The following is an 18796-nucleotide window of genomic DNA, read 5'->3' as shown; positions in this document are numbered from 1 at the left end:
AAAGTGCTGGGTTGAGAGACCCAGAGACCAGATTCCACAGAGAACCATGGTCTTTGAAGCATCCAGTTAGAGCATCCTGTTCTGCTTATCTTGAGACTTCATGGATCTTTATGCCTACAAACAAACCTTGATGCTCTCTCGCATCCACTTTCTGTAGGGTCTGCTTTGCAGGTGCCTGCAGGTGCAGGACACCTGAGATTTTTCTCCAGCCTCAAAACTGCCATCTTCATGGAGCAAATCTATGGTTCTGGAAGTTGTCTGCTCTTGCTGATTTATTAAGGCTCTGCCATATCCTGCAGTCCCAAATCCTTCTGCTCACCACTGCATTCCAAGCCATTAATTGGTGGGTATGTCATTTCTCACCTTTCCCTCATAAGCACTGGCTAACAGGTATTTCAGGCTCATAACTGCTCACCTCATGGTTCTGCCACCTGTTGGTCCTGCTTGCCTAAATTTTCTCTGACTTTTTTTATATATACATGTATACATACTAAGAAGTTGCAGTTCAGCCTTGGAGGAAAAAGTAGCAGCAGCTCCATTAACTGTGTTGCTTTTTCTTTCCTTTTCACAAAAATCTCTAAAGTCATGTCAGTGACCCACAGCTGAAGCAGTCCTTCGCAGTTTCTTCTCTTCAGGCTTCTGTGACCAGGCAGAACTGCTAGTGCAGGTAGAAGATGTGCTGAGTGTAGGCTGAGATTACTGCAAGTTCCAGTCATTTAAAGTGCCTTTTACATTCTGGAGATCCTTTTCCTAGGATATTGCTTTAGAAAGATGTCTTTTCCTATCAGCTGTAGATGACAATAAAGAAAGTGCAGCTTTTTCCTGTTTCCAAAAGGGAGTGGAGGCTATCCTGTCTTGAGGCTAAGAAAATTAAACCTCTAGCCATGCTGCTCGCTTTCTTTTATGCTGATATCTGCTGAATTATACCTCAGGTGCATGTGTGCTTGGCTTTTTATTATATACTCCATGGAGATGTTTCTTATTGAAGAAACAGATAATTCCACCACTGACCAGATACTCTCTTCAAGTGAAAGGACCCATCCAATATGCAAAAAGACTTTTTTTTTCACTGTGCTGAGCACTTTCCATTTAATGTAGGAAATGTACTTTGGTGGCACTGGAAATGCAAAATCACTGTCCAGGAAGGCAGGTGAAACAGCTATGTACATCAGCAATAGCAGTGTCCTGCTTGGGCTGGAATTCACTCTCCTTGTGCTGGCAATGACTGTGCAAGATCTTTTCCTGTTGGCTGTAGGGATGGGAGAGCTTGTAGAACTTGTGCATTTGCTGACAGGTGTGATTAAGTCTGTAGAAGACAGCTTGCCAGAAGAGTATCAGAGCAGGCAGCCTCAGCGGGGTACTGCCCTGAGAGTAAGAAATCCAGCAGTCTGTTTCTCATCTGACTTTACTGCTGGGAGGTGTTCAGACACTGACCATCTTGCTCGTGATGAATGAGAAGTGATAGGTCTTCAACTTAATGGGGCGGGGCTTTGTTTGGCATATTTCTTATTCCATGGTCAATACACTTTCCCGAGTTAGTCTTTTGCCAGGAAATACACAGCTGATCTACTTACTTCTGACACACCTGCTTTCAGCTCTTCATTCAAGTGGCAGAGCCTCTGGAAATACCCCTTTGCTCTAAGGCCTTACTTAGAATGGACACAGTGTGTGTTCTGCCCTTCCAGAAATGGATACTCATGGGCTCTTTCTTGGCAGTATGGCAAGCAGCTTTTCAATTGTAAGGGACACCATAATTTACAGTAGAAAAAGACATAAGTTGAATATGTTAGCCAAATGAGCTATATTCTTGTCCCTGCGCTGTTCAGGATCTCTTACAGGGCTTTGGCAGGCTCTCTTGCAAATGTGAGCTCCCTTTTGCAAGTCTTCTAGGGAATTGTTCGCTTGTATACTATTCAGAAGCTTTATGTAGTCTAGATATTAGTAAGAAACCTCAGTCTGTACCTCAACAAGAAGACTGGCCTCCTTTCTTTTCCCAAAATGTCAATTTAAGTCTGTAGTCTTTAAAATGGCTTAAATGTAGGAATAGTGATACTTCAATAGAGCCATGTGGCATTTGGAAGAAAAGCTTGCTGATGAAACCCAATCATGACAAAAGTTGGTATTAACTTTCTGTTGTATGTTTTACGAGAAGCTCTGTAGGGCTGGAACATCATTCTTAATGTTGTAATTGAAAACAGTGTGGACTTTCTACTTTTTGCAGTTGTCTTCAACGGGAAGATACTGCATCATGTATTTTTACCTGTGGTTTGTTGGCTTTTTTAATCTATAGTGTATTGGCCTACTAGCTTACTGTTTAACACTAATAAGGATGTTACACTTTTTGAAACAACCTATGTAGCTTTAGGATGAATCATCCGGTGACAAAACAGCAAAGGGGATGTTATTAATTCAAATGTCAGAATTATTGTAACTGCTGTTTAAAAAGATGTTTTGAAGTAAGAATGTTGTTGATGCCAAGCGTGAAGAATATGTAGTGAAAACCCTAGGACATAGAGTTTTGGGTTTTTTTTCTGGGGGGGGGGGGGAAAGTGTGCATGCAACATTTTTTTTCCAACATAAAAATTGTAATGTTGCCTTCTTTTCTTAAACTGTTCAGAGGATCTGGCCCTCAATGAAAACTGCAACTGTGCCAGTTTGAGGTTTGCTGCATTATTTGAAATAACCCTCAGTTTTAGGATGATCTTAATTGTTAAAGTTAAGGCCTCCTAAAGTTTGATGATTGCTCAAAAAACATTAAAAATACCTCCTTTTAGGTAGAAATTAAGTAACTGGAAAACTTGGGTGAACCAGGTGAACAGTTTTGGCAAAAGAAGGCTGTGAGAACTATAATAACACCGCACATGTTTTTCTTGGCTACAGGGACAGATTCTTAGCTGTAGGAAGCTAGTCCCAACTTGAGGAAATTTAAGTATAGTTTGTGTATCTGTCTATAGTGTGTTCTATCAGCATCATAATGCTTTTTTTTCCTTCTCAGTAATAGCAATACAGCTCTTTGCTGAGAAGTATTAAAATGGTGTTGATTTGCTTCTTTAGCCTCTATTTCCTAGCAGAAGGCATTTCAAAGTGTTTAGAGGCTTTAGTAGGAAACAGTTTAAATGGAAAGGCTCTGCATAAAACAGATGTGGTACTGAAAAATGGATACTTGCCTTCTGAAATCTTAGCCAGGTGAAGTTAACCTCATTAAAACTACATACTGTAGTTAAGAAACATTTTTGTTAAAAGGGCTTCATTAATTGTGGAGTTGTAAATACAAATTGTTAGTGAGTGGACTTGAAACAGGGTAAACTCGTGCTTGCTGTATTGATTGTCTTTAGACTCATGAAGACAGTTCTGTGTTTACTTGCACAAAAAAAGCTTCATAGTAATCAGTGCCCAAGTTTGGGTGGTATGTTTTGTTTTGTTTTTTTAACTTTTGAGTTCTGCAGAAAATAAGTTCAGGAGTCTTTCCTCTATTATTTGTTTAGTCCTCGTTAAGTGATTTCCAAAGTGCTGTATTCATCATGTAAAATAAATTAGGATTTTTTTTTTTTTCTTTTCTGTATTGGCCATTTGTATGACATAAAACTGCTCTGAGATAATCTTGGTCAGCAAAGCATCCTTGACATTCTGTGGCACTTGCTTCCCTTGTTGGTTTCCAGGTTGTTGTGAAATTCAAGGATTTTTCTGCAAGTTCCCAGCTGAAATCGGCCTTTTTGTCTTTCTGAGCAGCCTTTGAGATCAGCCTGGTGTATCAGTCTGAATCAGAGGATTTGTTTACAGAATACCTGTTTGCTTCCTTGTCCCTGCAGTGAATGTCAATTAACTTCCTTCCTGAGAGATCCTTGCCCATGGAATTGCTGGGTAGCAATCCTGCAGTCGTGAACTGCTATTTTAACCTAACCCAGTATTCCGGGAAGTAGGTGGTCTTCCAACTTTCCAGGTTCTCTGAGAGTTGTTGGATTTTGTTGTTGTTTATTCCCCTGAACGGCACTTCAGGAGAGAGTTCCCTTGCCCGTGATCAGTGGTCTGTTTTCCTTGGCTATTGTCAATGCTTGTCCATTCCTCTAACAGATACTTTCCTTTGCAGCTAGCCTCAGCACGTGGATTGGAAAATCAACCTTAATGAGGAATCTGAATGAAAATAAATAAACATGATAAATTATAAATACAGAATCATAGAATCGTTTAGGTTGGAAGACACCTTTAAGATCATCATGTCCAACCGTTAACCTGGCACTGCCAAGTCCACCACTAAACCATGTCCCTAAGCACCACATCTGCACCTCTTTCAAATACCTCCAGGGATGGTGACTCAACCACGCCCCGGGCAGCCTGTTCCAGTGCTTGACAACCCTTTCAGTGAAGAAATGTTTCCTAATATCCAGTCTAAACCTCCCCTGGCACAACTTGAGGCTATTTCCTCTTGTCCTATCGCTTGTTACCTGGTAGAAGAGACCGACACTCACCTCGCTGCAACCTCCTTTCAGGGAGTTGTAGAGAGCGATAAGGTCTCCCCTGAGCCTCCTTTCCTCCAGACTAAACAACCCCAGTTCCCTCAGCTGCTCCTCATAAGACTTCTGCTCTAGACCCTTCACCAGCTTCGTTGCCCTTCTTTGCCTACACATATATATGTACACATACCTATACGTACACCTTTGGAGAATACATATTCATAATTACTGTTCATTAGTGTCTCTGTTTTCTGTGCGTCACCCAAGGACAGTTGGCAGATAGTTCGTACTACTTTAGTTTATTTCGCACTAATTTCTAGAATCTTCAATTAGATTGTAGGATTTATTATGTTGGTATAAGCACAATACTGTATCTGATAGTCTTCTCTCAAAAGGCTCATAGACTAGAAGGTGGCTTACAAATGGATAAAATTGGAAGAGAGTAACAGTGGAGCAGAAATTAAGAGGTCTGGAGAGAAGAGCTTACCGCGCTGTGTAACCTTTTTTTGACATCTCCCTGTGTTGTAGTCCCAAATGTCCTGCTAGTAATCATGGTAGTACCAAGCAGTGATGAGAATAAGAAAGACAACCTACCCCTTGTTTAGTTTGGTAACATTGAATACTGATTTTTTTTTTTCAAGCAGTAAGAAAGGGAAGCAATTTGTTTATATTTTTGTATGGGTGAATCCAGAAGGAAAAAGAGGGAGGAGGAAGCTGGGGCTGAAATCAGCTGACCATGCTGCTTTGAGTCCTTAAGGACTGTGGCTGTGTTCCAGGGTAAGCAAAGACAACCATTCCAAAACATTCCTGCATTGCTGCTTTGCAAAGTAGCAGGTGTGATTCCTCTTTGTAGGGCTGGGGGGGAGGAGAAGTGTCTTGGAAAAACCCGTTTCATTTCTTTGGACAATTGTGTATGCTCTCAAATGGAGAAGCAGGGAATGTAGAAGCATAAGATGCAAATAATTTTTATAATTTGAGTAGAGAATTTTCATGAAAGGTGCAAATATTACTTGCAACAAATAAATGAAATGTTCTTAAAAATATAAAAGAAAACAATACATTAAAATCAAATCACTTCGACCTTCTGTCTTGCACTAGTGAACTTTTAGAAGTAAAAGATAAAAATGTGTTGTCTAAAACAGGTAAAAACTGTAATTGTGTAGCTTGCAATGAAAGGCAATGTTAGTTCTAACTGTTCTTAATATAGTATCTGTTTAAATCGTTTCAGAAAAGAATGCACAGTTGAAGAGAACTGACAACAGTAACGAAAATACTGTTTTTCTGAAACTATCACACCACAACAACTCCAAAAAAAAATCACAGTATCCCAAACCAGTCTGTTTTGCGAAACAAATTATAGATGATACAAATGACCTATTTGTGTTCCTGGTTGTTCTCAGTAATTTCTGTAATGTAAAATAATTAGTGCAATTTTCCCTATTCAGGTGTAAACTAGGAACAAATTAAAGTAAAATGCAAATATTAGGTTAGTAGAAAGCGATACTAAAAACTGAAAAGAAGACTAATGCTGTCATGCTCGTAAAATTAGCATAATTTTAAAGCTCACTTCTTGAAACTGGATGAATGGTCCAGGGTCTCAAATGTATGTTCTTTTAAGTATTTGTGAAAAATGAGTGCCAATAGAGAAAAGAAATACGTGAGTGCTTTGAAAGATTACTGTGTGAGCATGAACATTGTGCCTGAGTTGAAAGATGACTGTATGAGGTTCCAGTTGAGTAGAAACAGACCTTAATCAATGGTGAGATAAGCATAAAAGAAATCAGGTATCTGTATTTGTGCCGCTCGTGGAACTTCTTGTTTTTCTCCACACCCAGGGTTTGGTCTTATATCATGTATGCTGTCCAAACCTCATACTAAGTAAAACACTATTAATTTATTTGTTGTATAGTTGTCATATTTTCTTCATGCTTCACAAATGCTTGTGAATTTAATTGATCTCCATAGCATGCCTGTGAAAATAAGAGGTAGTATTATTAATCTTTCATACCTGTGAAACTGTGCTACATAGGAATTGAGGCTGAAGTTGTTGAAACTGTGCATTCAGTATTAGGAATCAGCTTCAAATACTACAGACTAAATTTCTCAGAGAATGTAATTTTCAATACACAATTCCAAAGGAATTTTCATGCTTAAGAGCAGCTCCAGACTTTAAGGTATGCATGCTAGTGCAGTGATCTTCAGTCCACATAAGAATTATTTTGTGCTTCCTCTTAGTACGTGAGTCCTGTATTTGCTCCTGACTAATGTGGCACACCTCAAGGATTGAGATGTGCTATCCTAATAAACACCTTCCACCACCTTCTTCCTTGTAAGCATAGCTCACTCCTAATTTCTTCTTGTCCCTCCTGCTCCTGTTCTTTCCTGAGTGAGTAATTGTATGGAGAGATCTGCTTAGCATCTTGGTCCTCAGAGACAGCACACTTGCTGGGTGGAAACTTCTGTTCATATGCAATGTCTCTGGCATATGTAGGAGGAATGTTTTAATGAATGACGTGCAATACAGGTGGGATCTCTGGGGAAGTTCTCTAACTATGTCCACCAAGTTTCTAACGGAGGCAATAAAGTAAGGAATAGAAGGTATTATGAAGGTATTTGAAGGTGTTTTGCTATTTTGTTCAGTTTGTACAGCTGTTTCAGCTTGAATTATTTTCTCGGTGCCTTAGGGACAATGACTTTTGGCATTGGAGGAGCTGAGGTGGACAAGTCAGTTCAGAATGAATGTCAGTCACTGGGGCTGAACATGACAGAATTCATCTGTCAGTTTCCTTAAAGTGGGCTTTCTAGCGAAGGCTTTTCTACTCCACCAAGTTACTTGGTTATAACTTGAATTGTCTTCTAAGCTGGTTTAAACCAATGTGAAGGCTTTGTCAGTTAAGGTTCTGCCAAAAAAGGCTTATTTTGGGTTTAGGGTTGTATCTGATGATTTAAAAACATATTTTATTTCTGAAACTTACTTTGAAAAACTCTGGTGACTTGTGTTGGAGCAACTGAGTAGGTTTACTGATCCTAACTGTGCCTGGTGACTTTGTCAAAGGCAGTTCAGCTTAACTCAGAGGCATTTTAGCTTAGGTTAATAAATTATGAACTGCAATGGCTTAAGAGACTGGTACATGTTCCTTCTGCTGTTCCTCTTCCCCCCTTCTCTCTCCCCTCCCAATAAGGTAATCTCCCAATGGTTTCCCATGTTTTATTTGTGAGGTTTCTCTGGTAGGCAAGGCATGTGCTTGCAAAAGCACTGGGAATATAGACAAGTTTATAATAACAGAGAGGTTTTTGAGGATGGGGAGTTATTTGTTTCCAGATGTAATTGTTGTTTCTTTTTTTCCTCAGAAAACAGACACAAGGCAGCTAGATTTCTGCCGATTTAAAATTTTTGTCTAAACTAAGATCACTACAGCTTTTTATGGTTTGGTCTTCCCCTAAGTTCTATTGGCAGAGCTGTGGCAATTAGCAGCGTGATCTGTTTCTTAACTTCTATAGCAAAGCCAGTAAATGACGCTAACGGTTACACTAGGACAATTATGCATTGTCTGATACAATTTATGCTGTGAGTAGAACTTGGTATAAGTTATTATACCAACATAATTTTATTTAAATTAGTTGATTATATCCATCCTAGAGGATTTACCAGTGTAACTATATAAAAGTAAATCTGCCTTGTTTACAAAAAAACCCACCTTGTCTGATGTTGATCAAAGTGTTTTTTATAAGAGCAAGTGCTACGTCTTTGTTGCTCTCAAATGTTTTCCTAACTTAAGCAGGCAAGCTGAAGGCATCCATGTTCAGTGACTCTTCATCACCTGATGAAAGAACACCTTCGTGCTTTATCCAGATGTTTGACACTGAAGAATAGTTCTTTGCTTGTCTTACGGGAGTTTTTCTTATTCAAGTTTTTCAGTTAAAATCCAAAGATTATTCTTTCAAACATGGAAATAAGAACATTTAGAACATTGACAGAATTGAGGTAAGACTACCAGTTTTCCTGTATTCTGTTAATATGTCAAGGTGTGCGTATACAGTATATCATACTGCTTTAGATGACCCAGTAAGTTAAAACATGGAGGGAATTTCCAGAGATGCTGAATCTTCAGCTACTTTTTCCAAACATTTGGTTTATCTTTTCGGAAGCATAATTGTGAAAAGTGCATAAGAAAATGTGTTATTCTGGACTGTTGTATTAACTGCAGCGGTAATCTTATGATACCTGGAAAGAGAAAGATATTCCTTACTGAGCGACTGAAATTTAGTCTATACACAGGGCTTTATCAGAATCATCATCTTAAAGTTCACCTTTGCTATCTCAGAGGTGGTAATTCAGATCATGAAGCACTGGTAACTTCCTCACCCCCCAACAGATACCATTTTAAAAGTATGCTGTCAGTTTTATCAAATAGTAATAAGGGCTAATCCAAGGATAAATAAGTAGATGTTGCAAAGACTATCTGAGAACTACAGAAGATTCAGGAAAAATCCTAGTTTCAGCGACTAACAAACAGCAGAACGTATATTCAAAGAAAGGATTAAATATGACCTTTGCAACATCTGTCCACTAGGGCTGGGAACAGAATTTGGTTATTGAGCACTGTCTCTGTCCATGGTCCATTGCAAGGACCACGCTAAAAAACTCTGTTCACAAACAATTAGATTTTGTGTCTTCGTTATTGATAGGGATTCCAAAAATTGGTCGCTCTAAACTATTAATTTATTTGTAGCTTGTGTGGGTGCGTTTGCCCTTTTTTTTTTTAATCAAAATTTTCTTTAGATCCCCCCCCCCCCCCCCCCCCTCGCATTTAGTGAGATAGGCTGTCCATTCCACTAGGTTGCCTTTGCACTTGTCCTTGCTTGAGTTCATTTTGTTTTGAGTATTGCTCTACTCCCTTCAGCCTATACTTAGGCTTTCAGCAGCTGTACTGTTCAGGCTACCTGGAGTCATTTCCTTCCCTGTCTCCACTAACTTATTTGTATCCTGTCATCCACTGGATTGTGCTAGCACAGTGTTTATATGGCCCCGCAGTGAAGCAGGCCAGGGAACTTGCCTCATTGAAACCATTCTTCTTGGCCAGTTTATTTTATTCTCAGTTTAGCCACTCCCCATCGTGATTTACTATTCAGCTGTACTAGTGCTAGAATGAGGGGGGTCAGTAGGAGTGAGTGGGAGTTGCCAGTCAGCCTGTTATACAAAAAGCTGAGTAAGTACTTGAGCTTATCCTGTCCACTTGTCCTATGCTGAGCTGAAGCTGCTGTCAGTTCCTAATGTACAGCTGATTGTTCATTATCCTACAAAGCCAAAAGAGTAACAGTACCTTTTTTTTCTTTTTTTTTTTTTTTTTTTGCTTTTAATCCAGAACAATGTGCATTTTCTTCTGCTTCAGTGTCTGGTAGATAACAAGTGAAGCTTTTGAATTAGTTGAGATGTGGGTGTAGCTTTAGGGTTTGGTTTTTTTGTTTGTTTCTTTCAGAAAAAAATTGTAATCCACATCATCTTACTCTAGATGTGTTGCTCAGTAAGATACTGTCACTGCGTGCAATTAGAGAATTCTGAAGGATAAAAAACATTTTTGTAACAGTACCCTTTTCAAAGTTTACTAACACTTAATTTGTGATGCACGTTGTGTCAGAAAATAGTTAGGAATTTTTTATAGGGAAGTGTGTTGAGAAAAGCATTTAAGAACAAAAAGTGAAACAAAATTTTAGAGTTTGTGTTACTCCTAAGTTTCTGTACTGGTTTTGAAATTCCCTTTTTTCACAGGGAAATTTTTGTTCTGTAATTTTAGTCAAAAGACCCACAGAAGCAGAAAAAACTGAATCAGAGTAGTAAAGAGTGGCTACCAAATACAAGTTGAGCAATTTTTTATTTTTAGACCAGTGCTTGTATGCTTTATTAAACAGTTAAGCATGCTTTGATTAAACAGTTCTTTGTTTCAAAACAAAAATACTAGTCCAGTATCACTCTTGTGATATCTTTATTCTCCCATATAGTGTTGTCCCATTGTTTTGTCGTCCCATTGTTTTGTCATCCCATCATGCACAGCTTTGTAGATAATAGTGGGGAGAGCGTCAAGGTGGTAGAGCAAGTGAGCAGTCCAAAGTCATTGTGATATGATGGAAAGATTTCAAATGTTTCAGTTGGAAGAGGGGAAGAACTCAACCGCAGGAATTAATTCCTGGGTGAGAAAACTGGTTCTGCAAAAGACTGGGTAATTTCTTCACTTGCATGCAGTACCGTTTCTGGTGTTGAGCTAGTCACAATGCCTTGTGACTGGAAAAAACTTTCTTCAAAAAAAAGACTACTAGGGCCTCACAAAACGTTAGAAATCCTTAAATCTAACTTTTGAAGATGTCATCTCTCTTAGTAGTCTGCAGGAAGCAAGGGGTTTGCTTCCTTTGTCTCCATCCCCATACTCATTGAACTTAAGTATACAAAAAAAAAAAAAAAAGAAAAGAAAACAAAAAACAAACCAAAACCACAAACCCACCGTAAGACTCAGAGGTGCTTCAGCTGCTGTGATTTACTTCCGTATCAAGTCTGTTTGTTATGTTTGGTAGATTCTCGCCAGCTTCCTGAAGTGTAACTTAGGCTTGCAGGTGTCTCTCTGAGTCTGTCTAATCAGGGTGCTTGAAGGACAAGAATAAGTAAAGGTTATGAATGAAAACTAACAAACAATGTAGATAAATGTCTTGTGTGGATTGTTCTCCCTCTCCTTCAGAAGCATTTCTCTTCTGGGTCTCAGAGGAGGGAGGCCCAGTTGGATTCAGTGGGCTGAGTCCAAACGTAGGGTAATGTAAATTTAAGAAAAAGCTGGTTGATGAGGCTCTGGATTTTAGTTACCTGCTGAGCACTTAAAGATGTTAAATGCATTGGGGTTACAGCTCCTGAGAATTGTTTATAGTGTCCTTGCCATTAGGAATGCAGTAGTTGAACTTGTCTGTACTTGGTCAAAGGATTGTGTGTTCTATGGGTAGGGTTAAGAACATGCATTATTCAGTGGAAAGCATTAACACTCGAGATACTTCTAAGAAATTTATAATCACAGCTTGGTCTGAGAAGGTAAGCAACAACAACAACAAAACAGTTCCTCAAAATATGTCAGATATGTCAATTTTGAGTCTGTAGGCAGTACTGAAATGAGAATTTTGTAAAGCTCTGCTGTGGCTTTTGTGAAGTAGAGTCAAGCCTTACAAAAGCATGAGAAGTTCTTTGAAGGCATCTACATGTCTGTGACTATTATGTATCTTGTTAGCATAGTAAAAGACTTCCTCCTGAATTGGGAAACAGCAGATTGAGTTCTGTCATTTTTTGGTTAGTCTCTACAGAAACAGTGACTGAGTGAATTGGTAAACATACCTACCAAGACATCAGGAAGGGAAGGGAAAGGTTGAACAATGTTTTTGCTCCTCGTGCAGTATAGACTTTTGACAGTTACTTCACACTTTATTTTGGTATGCATATGTGATCATGCAGTAGAGGAGGAGAAAGATTAGTGAAATAGAACCGAATGTGCTTTTAGAGATAACTTTAAAAAAGTGTCACCTGCCCAAAAAAAAAAAAATCACATAAACTTTTATTACCAGGCAAAGAGGCAATAAAACAATTTTCTGGGAGTAGTAGTTTCAACGAAAAGTGGTCTGTAGAAGTGAGCTAGTTGTTGAGACTAGGGAAGGTGGGAAATGCTGTGTGGCTGGACTATGGCAAATGGATTTTAAATAGCAGTCTGTCCTTCCTCTTTCTGTCTTTAAAGTAATAAATAGTTATTCGTTAGATAAAGGATGTTCTGTTATTCCTCAAGATGCATTATTGGATGATGTTAAGGTGCTAGAAAATCTGTTACTTAGTCCATGCTATTTTCTGATTTTAAAAGCGATACTTTAAGGCAGGCTAAAGATGACAACATATACTTATTTAGCAAAGGCAACTTCATCCTCTTTTAATCTCTACTTTGTAGTGTACAGGAGTGCACTATGAATACTTGAGATCCAAACATTTTCTATGGTTTTTATGTTCATGGCCTGTATGTCTCAATTTTTAATGTTTTATTTCTGTAAGTTTATTCTCTTGGCAGAAAATTGGTAAGTAATCAATGGGAATGCAAAATACCTTCCCCCCCAAATTTAACAGTAGTGTGTGGGTATTTATGTAGCTGAATAATAATACAGGACTTGTATAAAATGTTAAGTGCAGGGTTCTTTTGCTTCTAGTATCACAGGATCACTGTAGTCTTACATAATATTTTATCAGGTTGTAAAGAAACAGATAGTATGAACTTCATAGGGGTTTACTGTTTTGTGACTAATGCAGTGAGTTAGCTTTGACTACAACAATTTTGATGATAAGAACAGAAACTTTTTATGAACTGTCCATAATTTTAAACATTTTAAAAAAGAGTTAAGTTCTTTAACCATGTGAAAACCATATTTCAGCCTTTAAAAATTAGGTAATGTTCTGGCTACTCAAGCTTTCTTTTCCATTTACTTTTCCTGAGTACTGCATATTGATTGTGATTATTTCAGTACTATGAGACTTTCTTAAATGTTGGAGTATTTTGGGAGGGACAAATGAGGTTATGAATTGAGCGGCTGTTGTTTGTACCACCCAGTTTAGCATGGTGCCCCTGTGCCAAATTCTTTCTTTTCGGGGTTTCTTTCCACAAAATTCTGCTCTGACCAGGGCATCCTCCCTTTTAGGAGCTGTACAAGTTTGTGTGGCAGAAGGGTGTGTTCTGGGTGTAAACGGGATCTTTCCCTCTTCCTTTTTGTAGCCGGTCAGGTACTCATTCTCTTTGTGGGAAGGACTTGTTCCCTCTACTGTCTGGAGGGAAAAGAAATAGGTAGTTACAATTTCTTCTTTCCCTTCTGGCTGCCATTGGCAATTATGACAGATGGTGTTGGAGATACACATGTAGAAGTGCGTTATGTACAGCATCTCTTTACAACATCCTTGAGCTCAGGCTGTCAAATTTTGTTAGATGTTCCTATATCACACTGCAGGCACCACGTCCAAATTTTGCTAGATATCACTTCACTGTTTTTATACTAAGCAGCCACAAAGGCATGTGAGAGATCTTGTTCTGCATAGAAGTGTTGATATCTGGTAAGTTTGCCATCAAATTTGTAGTGGTAGTGAACCCTCATGTTTCCAAACTGCACAAATATACAAACACAGCAGACATAATTCCCTGCGCTATAAATAGGAGATCAGGGACTGTAAACCGTGAAACATTTTTGAAGAGTGCAGCCACCAAGAGTTTAATTTGTCAAGAAGTCCTAGCTTTCTTGTTTTAGTTCACCACTCGGCCTTAACTGCTTTTACCTTATGTTTTTTATTTGTTCTGTAGTTAGTAAAATACACGTCTCCTCTGCCTGATGCCTCCATTTCAGCTGTGCTCTGCAAGTTAGGGAGGACATTCTGCCATCTATCCTGTTGGCCTCACTCTGAAAGAGTTGAGACAAGACCCTTGTTCCTGAGTGCTCATTTGCTGTAAGAGATCCGCCCCCCCCGCCTCCTCTCCAGAAGGAAATGTTCTACTGGACTGATTGTCTCCATGCAGTTAACCTGTCTTGTCATATTATCTGCCTGATTCAGTTATTGAAGATACTTAAGGATTCTGCCAAGCTTCACCTTGTACTTGGAGTTTTAGGCTTGTAGCGCAGCCTGGATCTGATAACCTTGTTCTTTGATTTGATAGCAAACTTGAGTTCATTCCTTTAAAAAAGGGCTTTCTTGGTAACCCTAGTATTTGCAAGAAAGTGAAATCCAGACACTGTTTTCAAATTATTTTCTTTTTTAGAGTTGCCTTAGTTTCTACGCAAGAGTTTAATGAAATTTGGCAACCATATGCTAATGTGAAACCAGCAGGTTACCTGTTAGTATTCTTCCCTGATCCTTTTGCTTGGGATTTGGGGTATCTTTGCCTGTTATGTGAGAATAGTTCCATCATTTACCTTGCACAGAAGTAACTTCCCTACTACTTGCATAGCTGTCATGCAAGCTTTTGGAGAGAAAGCATTCTTGGTATGACAGTTTTTTAGTAATGTGTCTGGAAGATTCTTGGCAGCTTCCTCCAGGTGATACAATCCTGGAGCCCCACTGTGGAACACCCATGGGGATGAGCGCTCTGAGGAGGCGGCTGCCAGTTGGTGGAGTTCAGATTTTGCTCCAACACAGCATTCCCTTCATCATGTCCTTGCTTTCTTTGTTGAAGTTCTTGGAGCTTTGAGACTGAGACATGCACCTCACACTTCATGGCTCCTTGTGAGAATAATGGGAAGCACAAGGTAAACTAATTGTGTAGGGCTACTCTGCAAGATTAAAAAAAAAAAAAAAAAAAAAGACCCCCAAACTTTGAGGGCTGATCGCTTGCGGCACGTGTGTTAAGGTGAAAATTCATCCTGAGGAATTCAATTTAATGACAAATAACTCTTGCTTTGGCAAATAATTTCAAATGCTATGCTTTATTTGGGAACATTTGTATTATCAGGATGCAGGTCTCAAGAATTCTATGTGAACAGCTACTAGAGGATCTTGTACTAAACAGGTTTCCAATTAAAACACAAAAATAAAAATAATAAAATGAAACCATTAACTTTGTCAAATTGGAAACTGCTCAGAATTGTTCATTTTTGGAAAAAAATAAGTTTAACTTTTTTCTTATTCATGGTGAAATCAGAGTTCAGGGTCTTGCAATTTGCAGGATGAATGTTCAGGATTTTTGTAAGTTATATTAAATGTTTGAAAATAGGTATTGTGAAAGATGCTTATGTCGCTTTGAAAGCCTTGACATACATTACATACTGTTTAACAGTATTTTACATTTATGTAGGTTCCTCTAAAGAAGGAGGAGCTGGAGCTGTGGATGAAGATGATTTTATTAAGGCATTTACAGATGTTCCTACTGTACAGGTAAGATGCTGTGTATACTCATGTTTGTTTTCAGAACTATGCTATTTGCAATACTATGTGTAGGCCTGCTTTAAAAAATTCTTTAATTTTACGGTCTTCTAAGCAAGTGTCATTACTTTTCTTTCTTTCTGAATTTACAGTCTCCATGGAAAGCTCTTTACTTTTTCCAGTTAGTTACCAAAATAACCACCTTTTTTTTACTGTCCTACTAATTATCATCACATTGTGTTTCAGCTAAAATCCATTATTGCTTTTCTTAATCTTTTCCAGGGAGCTACTGAAAATAATTGTATGTTTTAATTTTAATAAGAAAAAGATTTCCATAATGTTTGGAAAATTTAGAACTGCAATTTCATGGGATAATCAAGTGCTAATAATACAAGGCAAATAATTTAAAAACCAAGAATTGTATTTTCTAATGTGTCTGAATTGTAATGATGCGTGTCTGGCATACATGTCCTCATCTCTAGCAATACTTAAAAAAAAAAAAAAAATCTAGTGCCTTATTTGAATACTAATGAACCTGCTGGATTCTGAGTTCTTAGTTGAAAGATCAGATTTTAATTTCTATTCTTTAAGTGTGGGAATTGCATATCCTTGGTACTTTCACACGGTGGAGTCATTTAACATGCTGTATCTTCCTAGACCTATTTTGAGTAAGTTTTCCTTGAGCAGCTGGGGTGTGGAAGGCAACCAAAAACTCAGTCAGCCATAGTTCCCAAACACCAGAAGGATTCTGTATGACTACCTTTTCTTGATGTGTACTTTTGTTCTATTTTTATTTCCCAAGATGATAGCATAGTTTTTTGGTAGATCTCCTTCTGTAGGCAGAAATACTGTCTGTTTTTATGAAGGAACACTCTATCTCCATGATCTCTGTCACATCAAGGAAATCATTGTTTTACAGTGTAAGAGCTTTATGTTTCTTTGCCTCTCCAAAGTGTGTTAAGAATTCTTTGGAAGGCAAAAACATGGAGCTCTTAATATTATTTATCCCCATTATGTTGAACAGAGCCATATTCTACAGCACAGAAAATGTGCTGCCTGTGGTTCAGTGCCTTAGTATTTGCAGTCCCAAGCAGAGTTCTCTAATCACTCAAGTTGCTTAATAACATTGCGAGGACGAAAGTGGGGTAACTCTATGTCGTTGACCAGCACATGTGATTTTCTGTCTGACTGCTGGATGACCTGGGAAGGTCAGTCGTTCCTAAACTGCAAGAGGTGGAGGAGAAAGACACACTTGTCATTGCTAATCTCAGCTGGGTTGAGGTGACAAGGCAGGGGAGAAATGTGTAACTGACCCCAAAATAACCTCTTTGTTTCATGGATGAGAATGTAAGAAAGACCTGTTGACCAGACCAAAAAAAGGGGGGGGCGGGGGGCGTGTTGTATCCTTAGGAATAATGACTTCCTGGTGTCCAACTTCATGGTTCTGGTTGTGGACAATCTCTGATTTTTCCAAAAAAGGAGACGACGTTAATTACTAAGGAAGAGAAGAGAGAAGTTTCTGTACTAGACCCTGTGAAGAAAGAATGTTTATGACCTGTAGTTTGCCACGTTATTGTAAAAACAAAGGAAATTTGTTAGATAGAATGGGGAGAGGGAGTTGTTTGTACATTATTGGGCCCTTTCCTGTGTCTTTCTGTTTTCATTACTTTAGTGGGTTTCAGTAGTGGCTTCACTGAAAGTAAGGAAAAGAACTATATTGTGGAAAAATGGATCCAACTCTGAATCAAGATTAAGTGCATCTGGATTAATTGAGTAAATTGAGGTTACTTACAGTGTGTGTATGTTTAATTCATTCTTAAAAGCCTCCAATGGTAGATCTGCCTTTCCAGTAACCTGTTCCAGTGACTGCTCATCACTAATTTTTTAGGAATATCATATTGTTTACTCATATCTAGTTTGTAATCGCCATATTGGAAATACTTCCCATCTGTATAGTTATTACTCTGATTTGTGTTTGTGCTTTTAATTTTTCTGTCTTTGATGTTGCACTTACCTTTAATGATTGCGTGTGTGTTGCCCTCTAATGGATAACAGAAGTTTATGAAGAAAATGGGTGATTTTGAGATATAGTCTGATTGATCTGTGTGCCAAAAAGAGAAGTACTGTGGTGAGAGGACTGTGCCTTCATATTTAAGATTACAACCATGATGTTTTTACAACTCTGTTTATTTGCCTTTGCTTAAATTGAAGAAAATTCTGTTTTTGAGGTTATTAGGAGTAACTCCCATTAATAGCTAGAACTTGTTTCAAAACAAATTTAATTGCTTTTATAAAAGTCTGATGTGGGAACTTATGAACGAGAAATGTATTATGTCATTGACTGAACACAGAATTTCATCTTGGCCTTCTAAAAGCGTAATTAATCAAGGGTAGGGAGAAAAGAAATTACTAAATATTACCTTTTATTCCTCTGAAACTAATGTAGGTATGGACAACCTTGACAATTTGGGATTTTTCAGTGGAATTAGTTTTAATGTCATGACAAGATGAAAATTATGCCATTTATTAAATTCTTCATTACAATGCCAGTTTGAATAGCAGAAATTGCATACATCCAATTCTGTTTGTGCCAGGTAATTAAAGAAAAAAATAATTTTTTTGCCTAGGCATGCAAGTAGGGCAGACAAACCCATTGTACATTTTGCTTCTGTGCTTGTCTATTGCCTAGCATGTTTTAATCCTGTGGCCATAACTACAGCACATGGTCTCTGATAACACATAGGCTGACAATAAAAAAAAGTCCTGTTTTTCAGGATCTACTCAATGAGACAACTTACAAAAGGTATTTGTACCTTGACCAGAACCTCAGACTAAGTTTTGAGTGTGCGCTAAACAGATGTCAGTTAGCTGCTACCAAAAGGCATGATCCTGCTTCCCTTGTTGTTGCGCTTCACTTCTTTGTGATAAGTTGGCATAGGCTGCTGAGTTGGCAGAGAAATTTTTGCCTTTCCTCTTGTAGGGTTAGCTTTTTGTATGTTGAAGCCCTGAATTGGGAAGGAGACAGGGCAAGGTGGGTGGTGGTAAAGGGCAGAGCCTGAGGAGGTTGAATCATGTCATGAATTCTGATGGCATTAGGGTCACCATACTACGAAATTGCATCTTTAGTTAACCATTGACTACTCCCTTCCATTTTTAAAAGGAAAATAAGAATTATCTTCGATAATGGAAATTTAATTTGATGTAAATATTACGTGTGCCTCGATAAGCATTTTTTCTTAATGGTATGGTACCTATAGAATTAGTGTTAGTGTAAACTAGTGTTGTGTAAAAAGTGTGTATACTTGTAGCGTATAATAAGTATATTAAATGGTGATACAAAACTCATGTTCAATTTTGTGGGTAGTGGAGTAGAAATTCTGTTACGCTTGGACCCACTGTTTTCATTAAATCATTTACGCATTTTAAATAAGTTATGCAT

The 18796-nt window shown here is 38.2% G+C and overlaps 1 protein-coding gene across 12 annotated transcripts in view; it reads left to right on the top strand.

Annotated features, from left to right (window-relative positions):
- Window positions 1-18796, top strand: part of CLASP2 (cytoplasmic linker associated protein 2) — a 153489-nt gene that overhangs the window by 63776 nt on the left and 70917 nt on the right. For all 12 annotated transcript variants that reach the window (XM_075493402.1, XM_075493409.1, XM_075493399.1 and 9 more), the window contains one exon: window positions 15290-15369. In XM_075493402.1, coding sequence (XP_075349517.1) covers window positions 15290-15369 — 80 coding nt within the window. The remainder of the gene's footprint in view (window positions 1-15289; window positions 15370-18796) is intronic.

Source organism: Mycteria americana, chromosome 2 (assembly GCF_035582795.1).
Source record: "Mycteria americana isolate JAX WOST 10 ecotype Jacksonville Zoo and Gardens chromosome 2, USCA_MyAme_1.0, whole genome shotgun sequence".
Classification (NCBI taxonomy): Eukaryota; Metazoa; Chordata; class Aves; order Ciconiiformes; family Ciconiidae; genus Mycteria; species Mycteria americana.
The sequence above is the reverse complement of the archived record's forward strand: the minus strand, read 5'-3'. Positions and strand labels throughout refer to the sequence as shown.